We start from the raw sequence: 24160 nt of genomic DNA on the forward strand, positions 1-24160 counted from the left end.
GCATTAAAGTTCCTTAAATCTAAGGCTAAATCTTGAATACATTATTGAATTCTTTAATATCCTGATGCCTAGCAGATTGACAGCTACACATCTGGCATGCTTTTTTGTTTTTGGAGGGGTTTTTGGACCTTATTTTTCATTGCAGATTCACTTGGCAATGGACAGTAAATGTTGTAAACTTGCATCAAGTTTATGAATAAAACACCATTTAAATTTTTTTTAATTGTTTAAATTAGAATTAGAATTATAAGGAGGAACTTCACTATCCTGAGAGCCCCAGGACCAACGCGGCTGAGGCTTCACTCTGTCCTCCACCTTCACCCGCTCCAGCTGCTCCTGGAGCTGTCCAGTTTCTGCACATGAAACATACGAAAATACAGAAACAGCTGCCTCTGCCCCTGACCAGGGCACAAACTGCAATAATGAGTCAAAGAATTATTGCAAAATATTATGAATAACGCAATCCTATTACAAAAAGGGCTCTTATGAGATGGATGGAATTAAAATCAAGAAAAAGGTTTACAGAACTGAAGGAACTGAAGTCCAGATGCTGAACACATTTATCCAAACGTCTAACTAGAGTAGATTCCCACTGCAACCACTTAGACAAGGAGCAAAGACCCTTGGTACCTCCTAGAATCTTCTATCTAGACTAAGTCCCTGATGTGGACCTTCTTGCCGTCCCCTCGGTCACCAAGCCATGCAGCCCTTCTGCCCCAGCCCTAGGCCTATGTGGGTCTAATTCTAGTCCTCAGCCCCCAAGGGAAGGAAGCCACTGGGCTTCAGGCCACATGACAATGATCTCGCGGTTGCCTTCTTTGCTCTTGTTGGAGGTCTCTGTGGGCCATAGGCCAGGAGGCCCAGGTCTTACTAGACCCAGCGTTCTCAAGCAACTCACCTGAGTCAATCAGGCCTTAAGCGTCCATCTGTGCCAATCCTTTTTTTTTTTTTTTTTTTTTTTTTGCATGGAAGGCAGACAGATTGAATGACTTGCTCAAGGTCATGGCAACTTAGCCAGGCCTTCTGTTACCCAAGCCAATGGTTTTCACTTGGTGCCACTGATGAAGCCTGGGGCTATAGACCCTGTTGAGCCCTGCTCGTGTTCCCAGGGATCCCTATTCTAGCTGCTGACAATGCTACTCCTAACCTCACACCTATAACCTTCTCCAGAGAACTGGCCTTGGGTGATAGAGCCACCTTGACCAAAGGTGCCTGGGAATTATCCCTAACTTAGGACTAGGCTGTCCCTAGCTCAGGACTGATTGGTACAAGGATACAAAATCCCCACTTCCTTGCCTTGAGACAGAACAGACTCTAATTCAGTGGATGCTACAGAGCACCCCATGGGATCAAGCTGACACTAGGCTTCACCTGAAACTACATTCTTTCTCCTGAGGTTGCTCTTTAATAAGTCACTTGCATAAGAATCCCCATCTACATCTAGGGAACCTGATGCTGTGCTTCTCCATGAGTGTTCCAAGCTGGCATCCTGGTTCAGACCCCGCAGTGGTCCAAAGGCCTCCATGGGCTGTCTTTATCCAGAGCCCATCAATATGAAATCCAGTGCTCAGACAGCCAGGAAGAGCTCCCTTGTCCCCTTCAGCTTAGAAGTCCACCCTTCCCCAGGGAATAGCACCAAGCCCCTCCTTCCTGCCATCCTAGATCTCACCTGACTTGGAAACAGAAGCTGAAAGACATATTCTGAAGTCAGTAAACAACCAAGCTGCAGTTATCAGCAGCGGAACATCGCCTAAAATACAATCAATGAGTCATTCTTCCGGTTCTCTTTAAGGAGGAGAGAAGCCTCCCCCAAGGTCCCTTAACTTGCTTCCTGCAGTGCGAAATCTTTTAAACAGAGAATGGGGGTCTCATCACAGCATTAACAAGCTACCCATTGCCCCTGAAATGACTCTACTCCACTTCCTTAGACGAATTACTGTGCTTGCTCCGTGTTCTAACTGATGCTCTCATCCGGATGCAGCATTGGGGATGGGAAGACATCATTTCTGGGGCTTCTTATTCAACTATGACTTGTTTAGAAAAAACAGCATCCTCACTGAGTTTGGACGCGTTTCCTTCCTGGCAAAGGTCAGATTATTGACAAAATATCTGGAGAATTTATAACCTTCTTTGTAACGATAATAGCTGTTCTTTTACAGGACCTAGTATGTGCCAGAGGCACCAGGAATATGCTACTTCTAATCCTCATAACAGGTAGGGAAAATGAGGCTCAGGGAAGCTCAATAATACGTCAATGTCATGTAACAATTACATGGTAGAAACAGGATTTGAACCCAGGTTCAGCTAACCACAGAACGTGTGATTGGGCCACCTCCCCGAACTGTGCTTGCCATTGCTCCAACATTTGAGGCTGGTTCTACCCTGCAGTAATGCCTGTTCCAAGCTAAGCTTCCTATACAATTATTTATGTTCTTGAAACTGTACCAGCAACTGTGAAGCAATATAAAGGGTGACTGGGGTGGATAAAGATGAGGATCAAAGGGGGCTCTGACGGGAAGATGCAGTAAATATACTCTTCCGTCTTCCTCCCATGGGTATAACTAAAAATGGGGACATTTCATCTAAAACAAACACAGCGAAACTCCAAAAGGTAAAGAGAAGTCAAGAAAGTTAAGGACTTCAGGACCCAAGGAATGACATGGTGGCGAGTTCCTAGATGTTCTTTTTTCTTCATATATTCCAGACCAGATACTGGAGAAGCCAGCAACCTGGAAATGCCAACAGTCATAGACAAAAATAAAGAACTCCTGTCTCTAACCCAAGAGCCAAGGAAGAGGCAGCCTAGTCCCTTTCAGATAGAAAACTTTTAGATAATAATCACTCTACTCCAGCTAAATACTACAGGAAAAACCTGCAGTCCCACCGCCACCCCACCAGCAAAGGCCTAGACAGGAGCATAGACTCTACCGAGGTGTCCCAACACCCCCTCCAGGATGATGTCAGAGACGCCTGAGTGAGGAGAGTGGACTTTCATCTCCTCCAGGTGCAATCCCAGCTGAGGAGCTGTCAGAGGAACCTAGTGGAGATTCAGGACTTTACCACCCACACTCAGCAGTAACCATGCCCAGGAGTGTTGGGGAAGCTCATGTAGGGAGCAGTGTCCAAGCACCCCTCCTTCTCGCAGCCAGAGTGCTGTAGCTTCAATGAGCAATTACTTTCTTGAAACAAATGAAAAATTGGAACAATATGACAAAGAAGTAGGAATTCTCAGCAAAGGGAAGATAGAAAGAAGAACCAAATGGAAATTTTGGAACTAAAATATACCATAACTGAAACTAAAAAAAAAAGCTCTCACTCCATTTTGCCATTGAGATGGGCTCAACAGCAAAATGGAGCAGAGAGAGGAAAGAATCCATAAATTTGAGGATAGAAGAATAGAAATTAAACAGAAAGTAGACTGAAAAAAATGAGCAGAGCCTCAGAGACCTGTGGGATTATAATGAAAGATCTAAAATATAGGTCTTCTGGCTCCCAGGAGAGGGAAAAGAGGGTGGACCCAAAAAAGTATTTGAAGAAATAACGGCTGAAAGCTTCCCAAACTCGGCAAAAGACAAATTCAAGAATTTCAGTGAACACCAAACAGGGCAAACCAAAGAAATTCATATCAAGACACATCATGGTCACACTTCTGAAAACTAAAAACAAAGACAAAAAAAAAAGTAGCCAGAGAGAAATGATGCATTAACTATAAGGGAAAAGCAATTTGAATAATACAGGACTTGTAATAAGAAATCAAGGAGGCCAGGAGGAAGTGGCCCAACATTTTTCAAGCGCTAAAAGATAAAACTGTCAACCCAGGACTCTATATCCGGAGAAAATATTCTTCAGAGATGACACTCTCAGAAGAAGGAAAACTAAGACAATCCGTTGCCAGCAGACCTACCCTGAAAGAATGGCTAAAGGAAGCTCTCTAAACAGAAAGGAAAAGATAAAAGAAAGAGTCTTGGGACACCAGGAAGGAAGGAAGAACAGACAGAGCAAAAACATGAGTAAAATACAACAGACTTGACTGCTCTTTTGTTTTCTAAATTTAGTTTATGATTAAAGCAAAAATCATAGCACTGTCTATTGTGGTTTTCAAGGTATGCAGAGGAAATATTTAAAACAATCATAAAAGGAGGAGGGGAAAGGGAGGTAAGTTTCTACATTTCAGTGGAACTGGTAAAATGTCAGCCCTAGGAGACTGTGATAAATCATCTGTATATAAATGTAATACACAGAACAACCAATAAAAAAAGCTACATAAAGAGATACACCCTAAACCAATGCAGGGGACATGGGTTCGAGCCCTGCTCCAGGAAGATCCCACATGCCGTGGAGCAACTAAGCCCGTGGGCCACAACTACTGAGCCTGTGCTCTAGAGTCTGCGAGCCACAGCTACTCAGCCCGTGTACCACAACTACTGAAGCCTGTGAGCCCAGAGCCTGTGCTCTGCAACAAGAGAAGCCACCGCAATGAGAAGCCCGCGCACCACAACAAAGAGTAGCCCCCGCTCACCGCAACTAGAGAAAGCCCGTGTGCAGCAACGAAGACCCAACGCAGCCGAACATAAAAATTAATTTTTTTAAAAAACCACACAACCGATAAATCAAAATGGAATTCTATAAAATGTTCAAGCAGCCCGCAGGGAAGCAGGAAGAGGGCAAAGGAGAGACTGAGGAGGAGGGAGTGGGGGTGGGTAGAGGCACCTCCACTTCCTATGCCAGGGTTACTCCCGAGCTAACTAGACCCTTTTCACGGAGGAGAGCAGTCTCCCTGCTGCTCAGGGGTGTACCTTTGGGGCAGGGCCAAGGGGAGGAACCCTCCAGGCAATTCCACAGAGCTTTGCCTCAGGAATTACAGTGGGTTGGGGATGTTCGTACTGACAATCATGGAAGGCCCTTGTCAAAGCCATCAGGCTGACCTGCCAGCACACCCAAAGGGGCTCCTTGCCCGGGGCTGGGTCTCCGCTAACCTTCAGCACAGTGGAGGCCCCCTGCAGGGGGAGTATGGTATATTTACATGCCAGTTACAAAAGCCAAAAGCCCCACTCTACAACCTATACTGCTGGAAAAAATTAATTCAGGTGGCTTCGATGAAGGTTGGATGCAGCTTGGACAGAGGAAAGAAACAAGTGTGTGTCGTGTGCGGCCACGCCCCAAATGCTTAAAGAAATGAGCTGAGTTCAGAATCAGGCAGCCTTGGTAAACTCTCCCTACCAGATATAAAGACTTAACTTTCACAGGCATCTTCAGTCTTAGAAATACTAAAAAGAAAATGAATCCTGAGTTCCAGTGCGGTTCAACCTCCCTTTCATTGTATTAGAGGCAGGACTCCCGAATCCTTCCAGGCAGGTGGGGAGCCCCCAGTGTACGGTAAACCACTCCATAGGACCTGCCGGCCCTGTGTCTCTTAGAAGAATGCTTCTGAAAACCTTCCATTACAGTTGTTTATGATTTTTAAGCTTTAAAAAAAGAAAAATGTACAAATATCCTGGGGATGATATTTGTACATTTCATGTCATTCATTATCGCAAATGTAATTTTAATCAGTTCAACATAAAAGTATCTTAATATTCTCGATGACGGCACCGGTAATTTTAAATATTAAAATCCACGTTAGGAAAAAAAAGGAGCTCTGATTCATCCTCTCCTTCCAAATAAGCACAATCAGCTTGGCACACACCTCCAATCTTCCTTTCTCCTCTCCCCTCGTCTTTCCTTCCTTTTGTCTTTTCTCTTTCCTCTTGCTTTTCTCCCTTAGGAGGTAGATAACAAAGAACAGGGTTGTAGGGGCAGAGTCGAAGTTGACCCAAAAAAATCTCATTATTCCCTCTCCTTCCACAAACTCAGAAACCTAAGGCTTTTCATAAAAGTAGTAGTTCTATTTTCCCCCCCAAAATCTCTGCTGTTTATGTTTGCCTTGTCTTTAGCGAACTCTAATAGATTTTTCTACTGAGTTCTGGTCTGTATCCCAGGTTCCTAAAAGGTGTATTTGAAGACAATACCAGGTAGATTCCCTTGAGTTTCTGGATACAATCTTCCTTTCACCGAAAGGCAAACAGCTCAAGGAAGGCTCTCCTACACCTACATCCTCCTTTGACTTCCCAAGAGCAGGCCTGGCAACTTGGAAAATTCTGGAAGGTTGCTGAAAATTCAGAAACAGGGTTTCACGGCTTTTTAAATACTGTTAAATTTGAAATCAATGCCTCAAGTTAATTTGGCTCTTTCCGCCTTGAGCTGATTAGTGAACACTAAATTTCATGCTAACGCTCCCAAGCCATTTGCCTGCAATGCGGGAGTCACTTTCCAAATTCCGCTGATTGCAGTAAAAATATATATGGTCACATCATCTCTTGACCGTGGTTCTACGGTATTTCTCTCCTCATACAGGTGGGTTGGTGTTTACTGTATTAGACCATCATGCTCCAACTTCCCACTGGCACATGAAGTTAGTGGTTTTCTAAAGTAGTCCTGGAATCCATTACCATGGAAACAAAAGGTACAAAGAGCTATTTTTATCTCACAGGAAAACCTACAGGAACTCTAAAAAGATCAAAAGTGTTTTCAAAGCAAAGGTTTGTAGGGCTAAATCCATTCTAGCTCGGGTTAAAAAAGCCTTGGGGTGAAATAACAAGGCAGGTTAACAGAGGAAAAATGAGGGTGGTAGGATGACAGCAAACACACAGCAGCTGGGGAGGCTCTGCAGCTGGACAACCGGTGGACACCTGGGGCTGCTCACCAAGTCTACCCCCCAAAAGTGGCTTTAAAAACCCAACTCTCTTCCTCTGCCAAGGTACACGAAATAGGATTAGAACTCTGGTCTCTCCTCACGTATGTGAAAATGAGTCGTCTGCTTTTCCGACATCGATAATATCATACAAACTTTGGTCCCAACATCTCCACCCGACCATTCTAGACTAGACTCAGTGGAAATGAGGACTAAAGGAAGGAACCTTAACACAAATATGTTCATTGTATCATCTCTCCATCTGATCTAGAAATTGATCCCGTGTGTTGAGGAAACGCTGTCATGGGTCATATTTTAGTTTGGGAAGGGAGTAGGTACAAACCACATGCATTTGTTTTAGTGTCCCTGTGTTTTCCTGAGGTCCAAGTAGTTTCACCACATCCTGCCATTAACTTCAAAGAACAATTTTGGATGTGTTAGTCCTTCCATGGAAAACTTCCTGATACATAAACTGCTCCGGCCATCTGAAAAAATACAAATTCTTCCCATCCAGCCTCCTCCTCGAAAAACATCTGGTGCAGTAGGAAGCTCCCATCCACAGTGCTGAAGGAGAACACGTTTCCTAACATTTCCCAGGAGCAGGAAAGGCACACGGGGTCATGGCGGTCAGACTCCATTCTTATATCCAGGCCATCCTGGCCACTTCCACTCTGAGAGTATGAGGCTTAGAGAGTTGAAGCCCTCCACGTTAACTTCCCTGCTCAAAGGCAATCTTTTAGAATGGCAAGGAAAAACGAATTTCACTTAGAGTAGGGTTAAACTAACAGCAGGAGTATATTCAGGGGAAGAAAACCATAACAGAAAGGATTTGAAATCATACTGTATGGAAGACTGTGCAAAGCAGTGGTTGAAAGCATGAGCTTTTGCATCTGTCAGACCAAGGTATGACTATGGCTTGACTATGACTTTCTAAGTTATGTAAGGAAGCTTAGGGAAGCCTCATTTCCTCATCTGAAAACCATACTCATCCGATGGATTTGTACCTGGGATCAAATAAGATCAGACATGCTAAGTGTTTAGCACAATGCCTAGCTGGCATTTAAGAAGCTCTCAGTAAATGTTAGCTCTTATGCTGTTACTGTCAGGAGCAGATTAAACAGTAGAAACTTTTAGCCTGGAAAACTCAAGACTCAGGACAACCAGGACCTTCAAACATCTGAAGAACTGTCCCATAAAAAAAAGAGACGCATCAGAAGACAGGAGCAGGGCCAATGGGGAGAAGTGATTGACCATGACCTCTGTTCCCACCTTGAGCATCAGGATTGCCTCACCCTCCAAATGACTGGGTGGGCTTCCACATCCCTTATGGAATTAAAGCCATTCCTAAAACTGCTCAAGGGGGAAGAAGATTTCAAGTCAGAAGAGAGAAAAGAAAAAGAATGCCATTACAAAACGGAGTGGGCCAGTTTGTGAGATTATTAGCATCAAGTGTTTAAATGCATCGTCAGGATGCATTCTTTTCGTACCTCTCTGTGCCAAGGACCATGCCAGGTACTCTCAGAGACATAAAGATGAGTAAGACATGTTTCCTGCCCTCAAGAGCATTATTCTCTACTGGGGGATTGAATGGAGATGGATGTTTAACACAATTAAGTGGTACAAAAGGCAGCACTGAATCACTAAGTATTAAGGAGCTTAATAGATGAGATTCTGCTTTGGATGAAAGGCTTCAATAGACGATCTCAGAAATGCCTTCCATCCCTGAGGTTCCACAAAGCCAAGTATTTGGGGAACTAGGGAAAACAACTGTAAAATAATAAATAAATTACTCTGTGCCAAGCTTCCCAAAACATTTTTTAAATGTTTATTAGTGGATACGATATCTTAAAATGGTGTTAAGTCTTCTACTGAATTTAACTGAGTTATATAAAACAAAGTACAATGCAAAACTGTGTACTTTTCCTTCATAAGATCAGTTTTCTAACTGGGCATAGCTTTTTAAGGGTAATTCTCATCATGTAGACGTGATCAGCATTATTTATAGGTTTTACATTTCTTTCACGTCAAATCCTAAAGTTGTACCACTTTACTAGAATGAAATATTGATGCTATTAAACACCATGAAATGTTTTAAATAGGATGTTAAAATAATATTTATTCATCAACCTTGGACTACTACAGTATTTTAGATCACTGATTTAACAACTAAATTTCTTCTTATCACATTCTATGCCTGAAACTGATCAGGAGAGGCTGAAATTTAACTGTAATTACAGTCCAAAAAGGCAGGTTTTCATTTTAGTTCCTCATAGTTCAGAGAAACACTTAAGGGTAAATACAAGTTTGGAGCTTAAAATCCTGATTCTCCCAGCATGTGCTTAAACTCACCCTGCTTCACATGCAGACCCTCGGCCGGGCACTGCTCTCAGGACCGTGTTGGCTCAGATCAGCATGGAGGTGACAGATGGGGCATTCATTTAAGGAGTGGTGCTGGGTTATCTTATTTTTGTTAGAGAAGGATACTGTGGGGAAAATATTCTCCACTTAATCTATTTTACTTGCATCAAGGTGTTACCTGTAAATATTAAGTTACACACATGCAAAACTCACTAGGTACTTTAGCTGTATGCATATAAATGAAACGAGGTAATCCAAACTAAAAAATGGAATTTCCGGTATCTTTTCTCCTCAGGCAGAGGGGAAAAAAAATCCAAGGATTTAAAATTCCAACCCAGTGGTTTCAAAGACAACAAAACATCTCCCATCGAGCTCCCATTTAAATCGGTGGGGTAACGAGAGTAGAAATTACAAGTTAAAGTACCACAGCATGAAGAAAAAAAATAAGCAGTTATGCCATTTTCAATACAGAACCTATTTCCAAGTCACTCAAAATGCTTTACACTTCGAATATTGTAAATTCTCCAAATTTTTTTACCTTACTGAGATCTATTACCACTTTGCGAAATGGAGAAAGTGCAGATATGATTACTCCCAGTTTACTCAAGGCTCAAGAAGACAGCAAGGAGAAGCTGTGACCCTCTCGAGAACACTGGCTTTCCTTATTGGATTGAGGCAAATAAAATCAATTCACTGATAATGCGTTTAATTTCTCTCTCAGCAATTAATTGTGTATCTATGTTTAATGAGAACAGTATAAACAGTCAAGATAGGCAGGTGGCAGATGAAAAAAATTTTTTTTGATCTTAAGCTACATGGATTTCCAAAGTGCAAAAATGGGGGCTGGGGGTAGGAATTCTCTGGGGTCCACTAGCTCCTTGCTTGAATCGCAGAGCAATTCACCTCCTGTATCTACTCCTACCCTGAACTAGAGGGCTTAGATTTCTGGCCTCTGGATGCTCAGTACCCACTTGCTTGGATTTTAACTGAGGTCCCGACTTTCAGGACATAACCCTCCAACCCTCCCCGTTTTCAGTCCTCCTAGAAGACTCTTAAAGGGGCCCTTTGAAGTTTTGCCATAGCAGAGAGATGCTAAGCAGAAGAAATAAGGTTTCCACTTACTTCCGTCTTCACGGAGCTGAAGGCATCAGGTCAAAGGTTCTGGGATTCCCCACACCTGGAAGAGCCCTTCTCCTCCCCTGGCCTCTGGTTTATACACTCCTACCCATCCCTCTAGGCCCAGGCCGATCCCACATTACCACGGGTAACTTGACTCATAGCTGCAGCTTCCTCAGGTGAAGTCGGCCTCTCTTCTAAACCCTGGCACCATATCACAGCCTTATCACATCGTTTTATACTGTTCGTTGCTATTGTATACGTGTTAGTGATTTCTCCCCAACGAGATTCTAAGCGATGTAAAAGCTTTGAATCTTCTATTGCTTTCTTAGTTATCCCCAGGAATGTCAAACACCATATACTTCCAGGATGCTGAATAAACCCAAACACCTGCTGGGGATTGGCTAGTACCTAGTTCACCTGTTAAGTTAAAGAAGGAGAATAAGTGGGTAATATATTGGTATTTCTTCACCGTATTCTGCTTGTCTTGGTGGGAAAAAAAGAGCTTTCACACTTACTGAGTTTAAAGAACAATACCAAGAACTACTCAGCAAGTAACACTGTGATAGGACTCTGTCCTTCCTGCAAAGACGGCAGAATTCTGCATTGCAAAACTACCACTTCTCCGTGGTCATTTTTAAGTCTTTTGTCATTTACAGACAGTTCTGGGTGTACTCTGATGCTTTTGCAAATATGTTCCTATAAAAGGGTTTCATCTTCAAGGAATTCATGGAAAAGACTCTGACAAGTACAGGTTTCTGGTAACTGTACTGCTGAACTGAATGAATAAGCATTTTCAGAACTCTAATGGAAAACTGATAAACTCATAAAAGTGCTAACAAAAGATCAAGATAAAAAAATTAATTACATGGGACTGAGTGAACTGATGAGGCTGATTATAATTTTGGTGACTTTCTGTTTGAATAAAAAAATAAAATTTAAAAAAAATAAATACCACTTCTTTCCCTGAGGAGTCTTTTCACATTTCAGTAAACTATCCATGTTTGATTAAAATGAAAATGTACCAGGCCATAATTGATGTGTGACTGAATTATTTATATTTTCAACAGGTGGAACATGAGAGGTCCTAGTGTTAGTCAGTTTTATATGTTTAGTCCCACTATTTTTCTGGTTGTCCAAAAATGAATGTGACTTCTAGAGAAAGTACTTCTGAATCTTTTTAGTGCTTCCATTTCTGACATTTGTATCAGAAGGTAATGGGTGTAAGTATTATGTAGTCCATAAAAGTATTCCCTCAATAAAAGGATAGTGTTCTTTGCCCACAGTGGGCCTATGTTTCCATCTACATTGGATCATTGTACCAAACATGGCAAAGAAAGGGAATTTCACTAACAAAAGATCAAGATGAAAAAAAAAATTAATTACATGGGACTGAGTGAACTGATGAGGATGATTATTTTTGTGACTTTCTGTTTGAATAAAAAAAAAATCCCACAAGGATTCAGAGGCAAAAAATATACAAATCAATTTTCACTGCAAAGTAAAGGAGCTGTTACAGTGGAGGATTATTGGACTAAATGTCAATATTATGACATAGCATGAGTGTGTTTCGTGTTTGGTCATCGCAATCACTGTTGCTTTTGTTGTGGTCATCCGTTTACAATGCTTGCTGTCAGTTTATTTATCTCTTGTAAAAATAAAATACAGTGTGTGTGTGTGAAAAAAAAAGAAAGAAAGAAAGGGAATTCCAACCCAAAAGACAGACTTAAACACTGCCTGCAGCCTTGAGGGTTAGTCAGCCGCTCGTCCACACCACGGCTCCACCTCTTAACCATCAAACCAGGGGTACCGGGAAAGAGTCCAGAGGAGCCAGAATTTGTTGTTGTTTTCATTGTTTTCCACAACTGAACTCCAGTGGCACTTTTGCGTGCTGATACAACCTTAAAATTTAGCACAGCTTGTCTTTGGGTCATCCAATCTTTCCCTTGGCTGTTTGTTCATTAAACAAAACTGACTCTTACCACCTAAGACATGGATTTGCAAAGAACAGAAGCCCACTGCTTCCTTAGCTCAACTGGTTGGAGCATGAGGTTGGTGAGGTCCCAGTCTCATGCTTGGCCTTCAGGCAAACGAGACAGCTTAGCTCCATGCCAGAGCCTATTTGGACCTATTGATTGCATTGTTTCTTGGTCAGTGACAGCATCTTTAATGCTAACCTGCCATTGTTCACAAAATAAGGCAAATCAGTACGGCCGCTTGAGTACTGAAGTAGAGGTCTAACTCAAGATGAATATCCTACTAACGTGGACGTCAACATCTCCCTCCTCACTATCATCATCACAACTATGTATCAGGGATCCTACTTAGGACTTCACGCACTTTACCTTATCTTCATTTAAGACCTTATGAAGGAGGTACTATCATTATCTACTCTTCAGATGTAAGAAAGCTAACGTTTAGATCACTTTGCTGTACACCTGAAACTAACACAACATTGTAAATCAACTGTACTCCAATAAAAAATTTTTTAATTTAAACACACACACACACAGAAAAGAAAGCTAAGATTTAGAGAGATTAACTAGTGTACTTAAGGTAATATAGCTAATAAGTGTTACATCAGAATTTGAACCCAGAAGTCTGACTACAAAGCCTGACCTATTTCATATAATTCACATTAATCTGTTCTACTCCAAAGAGTATCAAGCACCACTAGATAAGTATTACAATAATCTATAATTTGAAAAGACAGCTCCTGAGGATGAATATCTATAGGACACAAATATCTCTACAACATATCTGCATAGGAATGATATGCCATTTGTTCTCTAAACAATATAAATGCAAACAGTCTCAGAGCTGAGATGACAAATCACTTTGAGAACTCTACTACATAGAATTGTCACAATATTAAATACTTAAAGTTAAAATGTAAGAAATAGCACAAACACTAATAAAAGTTAGAATTCACTCTCGATTCATGTAAAGGGAAGCAAGGGTGAGCTGGAGCAAGAATACATCACCATCCTCACATCCCACGGGAGCCCAGGGTGGCACTTTATGACTTCGAAGGTGGGCCTAACCAGTAGATCTGGGGCTACATTGTACCAAGGAACCCAGCCTCCCCAAGCACAGAGGGAGCCTGGGAGAGTCTTGGAAGGAGACAAATGGCCAACATTGAAAACACATGTCTATCAGCTTGCTGGGCCAAATGAAATAAAGCAGCAGAGATTGGCCTCGTTCAGGAAACAGATAAAGGTGGCTTTGGACAATGCTATACCTGGACCCCTTCCCACCCCACCAGCCTGGTGCTCATTATGTATTTAAAATACATAAAGATTACATGTATATTTTTATGTTATTAACGGTGCTTAGAGATAGGGAAAGTCCCTATTACAGCTGAAAGAGATGTCTCTGTCTTTTGCCAGAGAATGTGTTTTACCAATTAAATGGGTAAATAGGCCCTTTTCCCCCACTGTGGGTAAAGGGCCTCTTGTGACCCTCTATTGATTAAGACTGCTGTGGAATGTTATTTGCAATCTCCATTTACATAATGGAAATCAGGAGGTAGCTGTCATGGTTTCTGAAGACAGATTGCTGGTAGCTGAGACAAATCGCAGCCTCTTTCGTCACTTACTCTTCTCAATCCCCTGTCAATGTGTATCTTAAGTCCAGGTTTCTTAAATCGGTCTGCTCCACTGTCACAGGTAATAAAAATGAGGCAAAGTGACCATCTGAGTGACCCAGCTTTAGGAACCCTGTTCAAGTGACCATTCTGCTGACCATCACTCCTGAGCCACACATTATTTAATAAGGAACACAACCTCCAAAAGAGCACACAATTAAAAATAGATCCATACGGCAGCTGCTGTGATTATGACCAATAAGAACAGAAATTCAACCAGGCATGAATCAAAAGAAAAAAGGCCGCTGCCAGACAGAACATTGTTCAACCTCATTTTTGTCTTGTGTACTTTGACTTGCTAAGTCAGCCAGCGGACGATTTGCACGGAGCAGAGTTTCTCAAAGTGTGGTCTGCGAAACGGCAGCATCAGCATCACCTGGTTACCGTTAGCAGTGCCAGGTCTCAGACCCCAACCCAGACTTACCGACTCAGACGCTCTGCCGGCGGGGGTGGGGTGGGGACTCAGCTTCCACGCTTCACAAAGCCTCTGGGTGATTTGGATGCATGCTAGAGTTTGAGAGCTACTGGGCAGGAGCCAGGGGCAGCCCTCGGATGCTAAGTCTTCCCGCAGAAAGTACAGCTGTTGGTTGTAAAAAGTTATCTTCTGAAGAGTCTGGGAAGAAACCAGTCCTGAAACCAAATAAAACCACTGCCGTCTTCAATTGTGCTGTAAGCTAAAACTTCTCTTTTAAAAAAAAAAATCAAGTCTTGGGCTTCTCTGATGGCACAGTGGTTGAGAGTCCGCCTGCCGATGCAGGGGACACGGGTTCGTGCCCCGGTCCGGGAAGATCCCACATGCCGCGGAGCGGCCGGGCCCGTGAGCCATGGCCGCTGAGCCTGCGCGTCTGCAGCCTGCGCGTCTGGAGCCTGCGCGTCCGGCGCCTGCGCGTCCGGAGCCTGTGCTCCGCAATGGGAGAGGCCACGATAGTGAGACGCCCGCGTACCGCAAAAAAAAAAAAAAAAAAAAAAAAAAAAAAGTGTATAGCACTGTTACAAGCCATTCTCTTGGAAAGACTCCTCACTACTTTCAAAACAACCTCGATATTATTTATTTATTTATTTAAATTGGATCAAAGATTCTTTAAATTCTATAGTGCTTTACGACTTTCAAAAGTTTCACACACATGATTTCATATAATCCCATAATAACCCTTTTTTCCCCTCCCCCTTTATTGCCTCTCCCCTCTTTCCTCTCCTCACTCATAGCCGCTAGTTAAAACAAACTTATTATTTAAAACACTCAAAAGATAGGCATTAATCACTACGTAACGTCTTAAGAGGTCTTCAGTATTCACTGTAGGATGTCAGACCTTTCGAGGCTAGGAAAAGGGAAAGTAAGAAATACTTAAATTCACCAAGTTTAAAATCTGCTCCAGCCAACAAGTCACGATGCTCCTTTAATGGTCTGAGCACATGACCACTACACTGGTTCTAAGTTACTGCATGTCATAAGGAGCCACCACCTGTGAGGTGGGCCTGTATCACGTGCGTCTGCCTTATAGCAAGGTGCTTTTGGTGATTCATTAATTCAGCCCCTTTGTTGGTCCAAGAAGGGGCTCTATGAGACCAAAATTCACTCTGGAGCTAATAGTGCTTGGAATGCCTCTAGCATTGTTTTCACTTTTTTTTCAAATGATAAATGACCTTAAGAAATCAAAGTCAAGTAACCTATCAGTAAGGGATTTATTAAATACATGATGCTCTCTTCATATAGTTAAAAACCAAGCAGCTAAAGTTTTACAGTTCTCAGCCCTGGACAAATAACAGAATCATCTAATGATCATTTAAAATATACCAATGCCAGGGCTCCACCCCAGTTTCATTGGTCTTGAGTAGGGTTTGGGCTTTTTTAAAACCTATCCAGGTGATGCTAACAGGCAGCTAGGGTTGAGAATTACTGAGGTGAATCTATATTAGCCAACATGGAAATCTCTCCCAGGCATATTGTTATATGAAAAAGAAAGCCATAAGACATATCTATTAATAAAATTCTGTGTATGTGTGTGACGTCACGAATAGATATGTGTTTGGATGTGGTCTCTTTCCATTTTACACTATTTACTTATTCATTGCTTAGACTTTTCAAAATGAGAATGTGCTCGTGTCTTTTACTTATTTAATTTTTAATCTTAAAAATCTGTTTAGAGAAAATGTGAATTGGTAGGAAAATGAGGCAGCACATGAAAATATAGGAACTCCCAAAATATACCACCTGTCCTTTCTCCCCTTCTCCTTCCTTCTGTTCCTTTTTGTCAATGAGTACAAAAGTAAAATACACAAAATCCCATTTCTGTTCTATCTACCCAACACCTACTATTTCCAATATCTGGGATTGGGGTGAGGGAGGTGGAGGAAGTGGAAGGGGTAGAGAGATATGGTTCATTCATTCATTTATTCAGCAAACATTTATTGGGTTCCCAGATAGGCCCTTACTAGGTGCTGGAAATAACAGCAACAAACAAGATATATATGCCCTCATGGTTATCATGGATATCATCCTGCCCTCGTGGAGCTCTGTTACATGTAACAAAGAAACTTAATGTAGTGGAGAGAAGTAAGAAAAGACTTCCCGAAGTGGAGGTAGACCTTCATCTTGGGAGAAATAGCGGCCACTAGAACTTTAGGAAGAGGAGTGGCATGACCACGTCTGCATATTTACGTGTCCCTATGGCTTCGAGTTGTGTCAGTGACCATGGGCCATGCCCATTTCCCCCTCTACCCCAACTTAAGGCCACTAAGAGAGAACATCCATCGTCTCTCATCCGAGGTGAATAGGCTCTTTACAAAGCTAAATTAGAGCTTGCTACAGGAGCAGAGCATTGACTAAAGGAATCTATCTTTCAATTTTCCATTATCTGTTTGCCATCAAATAAGATTAAACGTGAAATGTTACCTCTTGCTGAGTTTATTGATTGGGCTCATTTTTCTGCCCATGTAACTAGATGAGCCTGAATACGGCAGATATACCTGTTCAGAGTTTACAGTTAAGAAATCCCATTGTATGCAATAAATAACTCGCAAAATGCTTGGCTTTGTGGGAATGGTTACTGCAACTAGTAGAGTCTCTTGGAAGAAAATATATCTTTGTAAACATAGCGGGGTAGGCAAGCACATCCAGGGTAATGGGATGCTTCACTGTACTTCACTTACTTAACATGAAGGTCAGTTTTAGCCACTTATAACCAGGACACTTCCGCATGGTGAGAAATTATGTAGAAGTAATTCTAGATAATTATAGAATAATCCACACGTGGATTTCTATTTGATTGCTTTGGGAAGTATACACCACAGACTATCTAAACCCCATCCTTCAAGAGTTGAAAATTAATTCTCTAGGTAAAGTTCACCAGAAAAACATGAGAAAGAGAAATTATATCTGACACTGTCCTTTTCTGACCCCAATGCATCTATGTGGACATCAATATGTGTTACCTCCTACTATGAATGTGCTATTTTTAACTTATAATGTTCAATCTTTGCTCAAAGTAAGACATATGATTAGTGTTTTGAGGAACAGATTTGCTCTAATTTAAAAGAGAGGGGTGGAAATGTTCTAGAAAGGGGAAAAAATCCGAGCGCTTTATAAAACATATGCAAATTCCTTGAAACTGCTTTATAAAACAAATTTAAATTATGGGCTTCCCAGTCAACATTTCCAAAAGGCCCTCTCATTCTTTTTTAATTCTTTTCAAACTAAGCAGTCTCCATCTGAGAGCCGGACCCCTCTTTTCTTTGGTCTGTCTGCAACACAGGAGCCACTGAAATGGCATATTAACCTTCATGTAGGTTGGAGCAGTTCTGGGTTCTCTGGGTTTGCTACTCTGCAGTTATGGGTCACATTATCCTAATCGATTCTACTGTTATCTAAAACCATTAACTTGGTATAGGGATTAAACAGTCACCTAGGTGACCACTCTGCCGCCATGTTAACCCATATATGACACGTGTGTGTGTGTGTGTGTCAAGGCTGCGTGTAGTGCTTCTAAAAAGTTCAGATCATTGAAGTCTTGTTCTGTGACTCTCAAACTTGTTTTCACTCCCAACACACCTGACAAATGAGATACTTCCGTCAGTAAAAATGGTTCTAGGGAGGGGGTTGGGAGACACACACTCACTCACTGTGTCTGTCACATGAAAAGCCTCTGAGGTAGTTTTGATAGCCTACACCCCCCCCCCCCCGCAGGGCATGAGGAGAGAGGGTGTAAGCCCCGCCCACACTCAGGGTTGACAATCATTGGTTTAGTATGGCATTCAGTGCCCCAAGGGGCGAGGCCACAGGCCAGCTTCCGCCCCACACCCACCCCACAATGAAGTCTGGCTCCACCCCCTGCCGAATTCTCCGCTGAAGTTAAAGGGCTGATTTTACCATTTGCCCCTGAGCTTTGATAGGAAGAGAAACAAAGATAGGGCAACATTCCTTCCCTCTAGAGAAAAGCAGGACCAGCTATACACCACAGCAGAGGAGTTGCCCCTCACGCCGACAAGGTGCAGGATCTGGGGGGCTAAATGAACCTCCCCCCAATGCCTGAATCCCCTTGACAAAGACAAATCATTTCATTGCACCACAATTAGCGATCCCATGGAAAACAGAATCCTCCTCTGACTTAAACACAGACATGTTATATGCAGATGACTGATAACACATGCATAGCTCCTTTCCTGAAACAAGGCTTCGATCAGGAGAATGGAGAGGGACACGAGGCCAGGAGAGGCTGCCACAGGAGGGCCAGACTGAAGGAAGAGGAAGATGGGCATGCCTGGGGGACTTTGTCTCCTTCACAATGTAGCCCAGGCAGATAACACACGGCTTTAACAGGACTGTCCAGAAAAAGAGAACTGGGACCTTTGGAGACTACTTCTGATTTCAGCCCAAATATTTTCCATACAATTTTAAACAGATTCCAGCTACATTCTAAAAACCCCAATTAATGCTTATTGTTGAGCAGGACAATAAGTAAATTCATTAATCAAGACCTTGTTTACACCCCTCATGGTCAAGGTTAACTGTGTTTTTCCAAACCAAGATGCTCGACCTTCTGTGACTCCATTAATCCAGGAATAAGTGGCGCTATACTGATATCCAGGCATCGTTTTAGATACTATGGGTCATATGCTGTCCTGGAGGGGCCCAAGCGCCATAAAACTGTCCTAAATGTTTAATTTTATTCAGGTCATAGCATTTGTTTAATCAAATTATTATCTTTCAAAATGGAACGGTAAGCGGATCCCCAAAGCATTAATTTGCTAATCATTCCTTTGATAACTATTCTAATATTTCATGTCAGTCCTAGCATATGTGTTTAAATAGAATATATATTCACACATAAAGTGAAACATTTTCTATTCCAAGAGTGACCATCACCATTTCATAATTAATATCAGTGTGGAGTGCTGGCTGGAGGTCTCATGTGAATCGTCAAAGTAAACTAAAGTAGCACAACAGCGATTAAGTTGTAATTATCAGTTCACAGTCATGTGGTTCCAGGTTCAGCTGGAAGATGGGCTGACCACTTACATTTTCTCACTTACTTGTAAAAGACAGATTTTTCAAGCCCCGCTTATTTGGTTCATAAATATATCTGCTCCCATATATTCAATGCTCATTCCAGGCCAGCATACCGGTCTTAGTCATGACATCTACCATAACCAACATCTCCTCCTGACTAAAAGTCACCCAGTCCCTGTGCTTTGGTAAAGGGTGGCAGCCCCATTCATGTGCAGACCACAGTCTCGAGACTTGACCTATGGCCCTGGACTCTGCCCAGAGTCAATGGTATTGTAATTCTCCCACATGATCAAATAAGGTCCCTCCAGAGTTACCCAAGAATTGGCCAGTCAGTGAGAGAAGAACAAAGTAAAGAGAAGCCAGGTCTAGAATGCATAAAAACAAAACCTACCCTTCAATTGGCCCGAGGTCCCCTTTGGCAGCCCAAGCAGACGAAGGACACGTTCAGGTCCTGGTGGAATCCTTCACCTGCATTATCTCATTAAATCATCCAACAACCTAACACAGTGTTAACATCCCCATTTTACAGATACGCTGATTCTGTAGCAAAATTAATGTAAACAAGTTTTGAAAACCTCAACTGAGCAATTATCACCTCCATCCCACTCCTCAAATCCTTGCCCACTTTTGGCACCAGACTCCAGGAAAGAGACAGGATTCACGGGAATTACGATGGGATTGATGGGAACCAGAATTAGTTTATAAGGGGAGAGTAACAGGAGGGAGATGATCCTCACGAAAGTTTCCCCTTCCCTAAAAGTGGGTGTTGATGAGTTAAGAACAGAAAAGAGATGCTTTGGAGCATCAGGGGAGGGAGATCAAGTCAGAGAGGAGAAGAGAACTGGGAAACTGGCTGGAGCTGGACATCACCCCAGAGCCGAAAATGCCATGCGGCTCAGAATCAGGATGCGGGAGAAATCCAAGATCCCAGGATGTTGGGGTAAACCTGGAGCTTCTGGTTCTGAATCTTGCCTCCAGGCAAGGGGTCAATTAGCCCAAGAGAAATCACTAACAACTTTCCAGTTTCCCTTGAAAGTTTCCAGAGATGGACCATTAGAGCACCCTTGGCTGCCTATTTTAATCTTGTGTCCTCCTCCTTGCCAAGGGGCTCTTCCTAACGTCTGGCTCAGATATCTCAGGCATTCCCTGACGCCTGTGTGTGACTCCTCGGCACTCCTTAGACACAGAGAGCTCCTGCTCAGCAGCCTCCTCATCTGAGAAAATTTCATCCATCTGAAAATAGTCACTAAGGGGCCTCTTACCATTCTCTCCTCCAAACTTAGGCAATTCATACAGAAGCTGGGGGGATGTTACAGACGTGAACCAGACTAGATGGTCCCCCAAGACAGCTTCCAAAGCGGAAAGCTTTTGATTCGAACCCTTCTATTTTCTGAAGTAAGTTTTCCATCACTTTGTTCATTGTTGTCACTATATCTGTCATCTGTCCAACTTCTCCATATTCTTTTAATATTTTTAAATCTAATATGCACAGAAACAGCTTCTTACAATATTAAACGAAGACTCATTAATTCAGAGTAAGCTGGAAAAGTCACGTCCCACTGAGTAAAAAATAAGAGTGAAAAGTATTTTCCATTTTTAAAATTATGTCTATTACAAAGGACTACATAACGGATGTTAATAAATAAAATGAGAAAGTTAATGAAAGATGAATTACAATAACTTTATGTTTATGGGACTTTATGCTTTCAAAATATTGTTCCATGTGTTGTTTTATTTTGCCAATTTTATTCAAAATGTAATCTATAGATAATAGATCATCCAACCTAAACCAAAAAGTCTCGAATCATCCTGCTAAATCTGAACTTTTAATTCAACAAGAATTACCTATAATTATTCTAAGTCTGCCTCAGAGCAGTCTGAATTAATGAGGTTCTGCTCTACTGTAGCTATCACAAACCTGACAACTTTATGGCCATCTTCTAGCCCAGAGTGTCACTCCCATCTACCCATTGGTAATAAATACTATTTCTCCACACAGGAACTTTTGTCATAACACAGCATCCCACGTTAAAGAAATTTCACCAAGTAAATTATCTTAAATCTCAAATACTATAGAAATGTCTGATCTGATAAATGAGCTAAGAGTTCATCAGACCCTCGAAAAACACTTGCTTTGCTTTAAAATAAGCCTCAATAAACAGCATATCCCAAGATACTGAGGACCCAACATGTCATAGAAATTATCACCTTTCTGTTTGTTCAGAAAAAAAAAGTCACAGTTAATCCAATTCATTCTTTTTAAAAATGGAACTAAATCAACACTTGTAGAAACCTAGACACAAACGCCTCTCTGTGAGGAAACTGTGGCCCTGAGAGTGTCTACGAGCATCTTCACCACATTCGCTTCCCTCTTAAACCTGCAGCTGGAGTCAGGACAATTTATTGTCTTTCCACAACGGTCAGAATTGCCTAGTGCCTTTACCTACCTTAAAAAGTCTTAAAATGTTAGCCACCATGATGGACACGGAGCTCGCAGCAGCACCTATGACGCCAGAAATCTTGTCGGGCTTGGTGAAAACGGGTGGATCTCCATTAGCACACTTCACGTCAGAAGCATCTTTCTCTATCAGAGCCTGCACGAACGTTAGTGACTGCTCCAAAGCGTAGGTGTCCCTGGAGCAGGTGTCGAGGATCCGGACACCCAGAGTGATATTGGAGAGGAGATCAGGGTCCTTATTAATCTGGTCAATTGCATAAAGCATGGCCTCCAATCTGTGGATCCCTTTTTCCTTCTTCAGCTCCCCACAAGGCACCCCCCTCTCTCCCTTTGCGTGGACAGGAAAGAGACCTCCCAAAATGATGTCCCCGTCCACTCGTATGGAATGGGCATGCTCTTGACTGTGAGCTCTTTGCGTCATCGTGAGGATCCAGTAGAACTTGGCAGTCAGGAGGAAGAAACAAGGACACGAGGCTGATCGCTTTCCCTCGAATACCATTTTCTCCACAGGTGGTGTTGCAATCCAAGACCCAAAGTTTATTCTTGCCACAGAAGAAGGGGGACCATCTGAGGCTGTACCTTCTGGAGGCTACCATCAGGGCCCATGGGGAAAAGGCCCTGTGGGTTTCAGCAGGTGTTCTGGATTTGAATGTCACAGTGAATTTCCATCAGACCCCAAGGTTCAATTTTATTTCCGTATAAAGTCAACTTGCCTGGAATGATGCAAAAATTAGAGGAACAGCTGAGGTTCTGATGTTGGGATGAGGTCACCAATTCACATCCTTAAAGTCAGCCGTGTAGCAGAATTATTCCTGGGAGGCCGGAAGCAAAAAAAAGAAAGGGTTCAGTTCAAAGGGTCTACATTTTTCATATTTTAAGCCCTGTTTGCACCGACCTCTTTTTTATTGTTTAATTTTCCCTATTCAGTAAGAAACTAATTCTTTTTGTCCCCTTATGATTCTGAACACCTGGCTGCACTGCAGCTAAACAGAGAGATTGATGACACTTGTGGAGCAAGGGAAACAGAAACGTATCAGAAACTAGGTTGATTGTCCCAAATCAGAAAGCATTTTTATGTACAATTTCATTTCAATAAATCCAATTTCTGTGAAGGTAAAAATCCCGAGATTGATGGCATGAGTTCTTTTCAAATCTGTTTTTACTTTTTACAGCTGTCTGAATTTAGCATTTAAATTTCGTCCACAAAATCAGAAAGAAAGGCTGTTTTCTGTGATGTATTCAACAAGCCAGTCATTCGTTAATGACATTTTTGGTGCCTCAGATTTCCCAATGGGAAAAAGTGATTACTCAATCACACACAAAAAAAGAGAAAGGAATCCACCCAAGGAGCCCAAAATGTATAAGTTTTAGAGCTTGTGAAAAGATTAAACATAGAATGTCGGCTATTTTGTGTAAATTATCTTATTGTTCTCTGATAACAGAAGAATGACTTGAAAATTAAACACATAGGGTAGGTTATGTGTGAAAATACTCCTATTACCATTGTCAGAGTTTCCCATTAATTTGTCGGAGTGGAAGCAATGGGTATGATTACAGTTCTGAAGCAAACGCTTCTTGATCCTAGAATCACTAGAGAAAATCAGAGCTAGAGGTCTATTGAAGAGCTTCTTAATTTTGTCAGACTCAGTGGGGAAAACAGTTATTTCATCAAGACTAGAAATAACCTAGAGTGAAAACATCTACAAGCAAATCTATAGGAAAATTTTATTCTAGGACCTTCACTGTTAAAGAATGCCATGAGATTCTTTCAAAGGACTTTTGTGGAGGTTTAACTGAAAACAAGAACTGACTTCACATAAGGGAATCTGATGTTTGAAATGCACATGCGGTTAAGAGAATAAACAGCACCAGCGTATTTTGGTAGGATAGTTAATCTAATGTTCATTGCTCACCTATTTATACATATGGGTTTGAAACCTGAAATTTGGACAACTCTCCTCTACCCTAGCCAACCAACATCTGGTTGTGCTTTCCATTCACTTGTTCAATTTCCAGTTCATAAAATTTTCGTTCCTCCCCAACCCAAAGGAAAGGATGGTGCCTCTCTAGAGGCCAACTGAACATATATCCAAAAGCCTTCAGAGAAAGCTGCACTTTTTTCACTTTTAGATGAGGAAAGGGGGCTTGTTGTAGCCCACTGCCTGGGATTTCTGAGTTTACACCTGGAGCACACTCAGAAATACAGTCCATGGCCCAGTCTGCTGGGACAGTCCTCATCTGCCTATGACAAGCATTTCCTGCCTCCTGGCACATGCTAAGCCCTGGATTTCCCATATTCGGCCTCAAAATACTTCGTCCTTTTCTGATTTTTCTCATGACTTGACT

The 24160-nt window shown here is 42.1% G+C and overlaps 1 protein-coding gene across 2 annotated transcripts in view; it reads right to left on the reverse strand.

The window, feature by feature from the left end:
- The window catches only part of GRM8 (glutamate metabotropic receptor 8), a 752204-nt gene extending 729765 nt beyond the window's left edge, over window positions 1–22439 (reverse strand). For both annotated transcript variants that reach the window (XM_060019983.1, XM_060019982.1), the window contains exon 1: window positions 21804–22439. In XM_060019983.1, the coding sequence (XP_059875966.1) occupies window positions 21804–22313 (510 nt within the window). In that variant the 5' untranslated portion in view covers window positions 22314–22439. The remainder of the gene's footprint in view (window positions 1–21803) is intronic.
- Window positions 22440–24160: the final 1721 nt, after the last annotated feature.

Source organism: Delphinus delphis, chromosome 9 (genome assembly GCF_949987515.2).
Source record: "Delphinus delphis chromosome 9, mDelDel1.2, whole genome shotgun sequence".
In the NCBI taxonomy this organism is placed as follows: domain Eukaryota; kingdom Metazoa; phylum Chordata; class Mammalia; order Artiodactyla; family Delphinidae; genus Delphinus; species Delphinus delphis.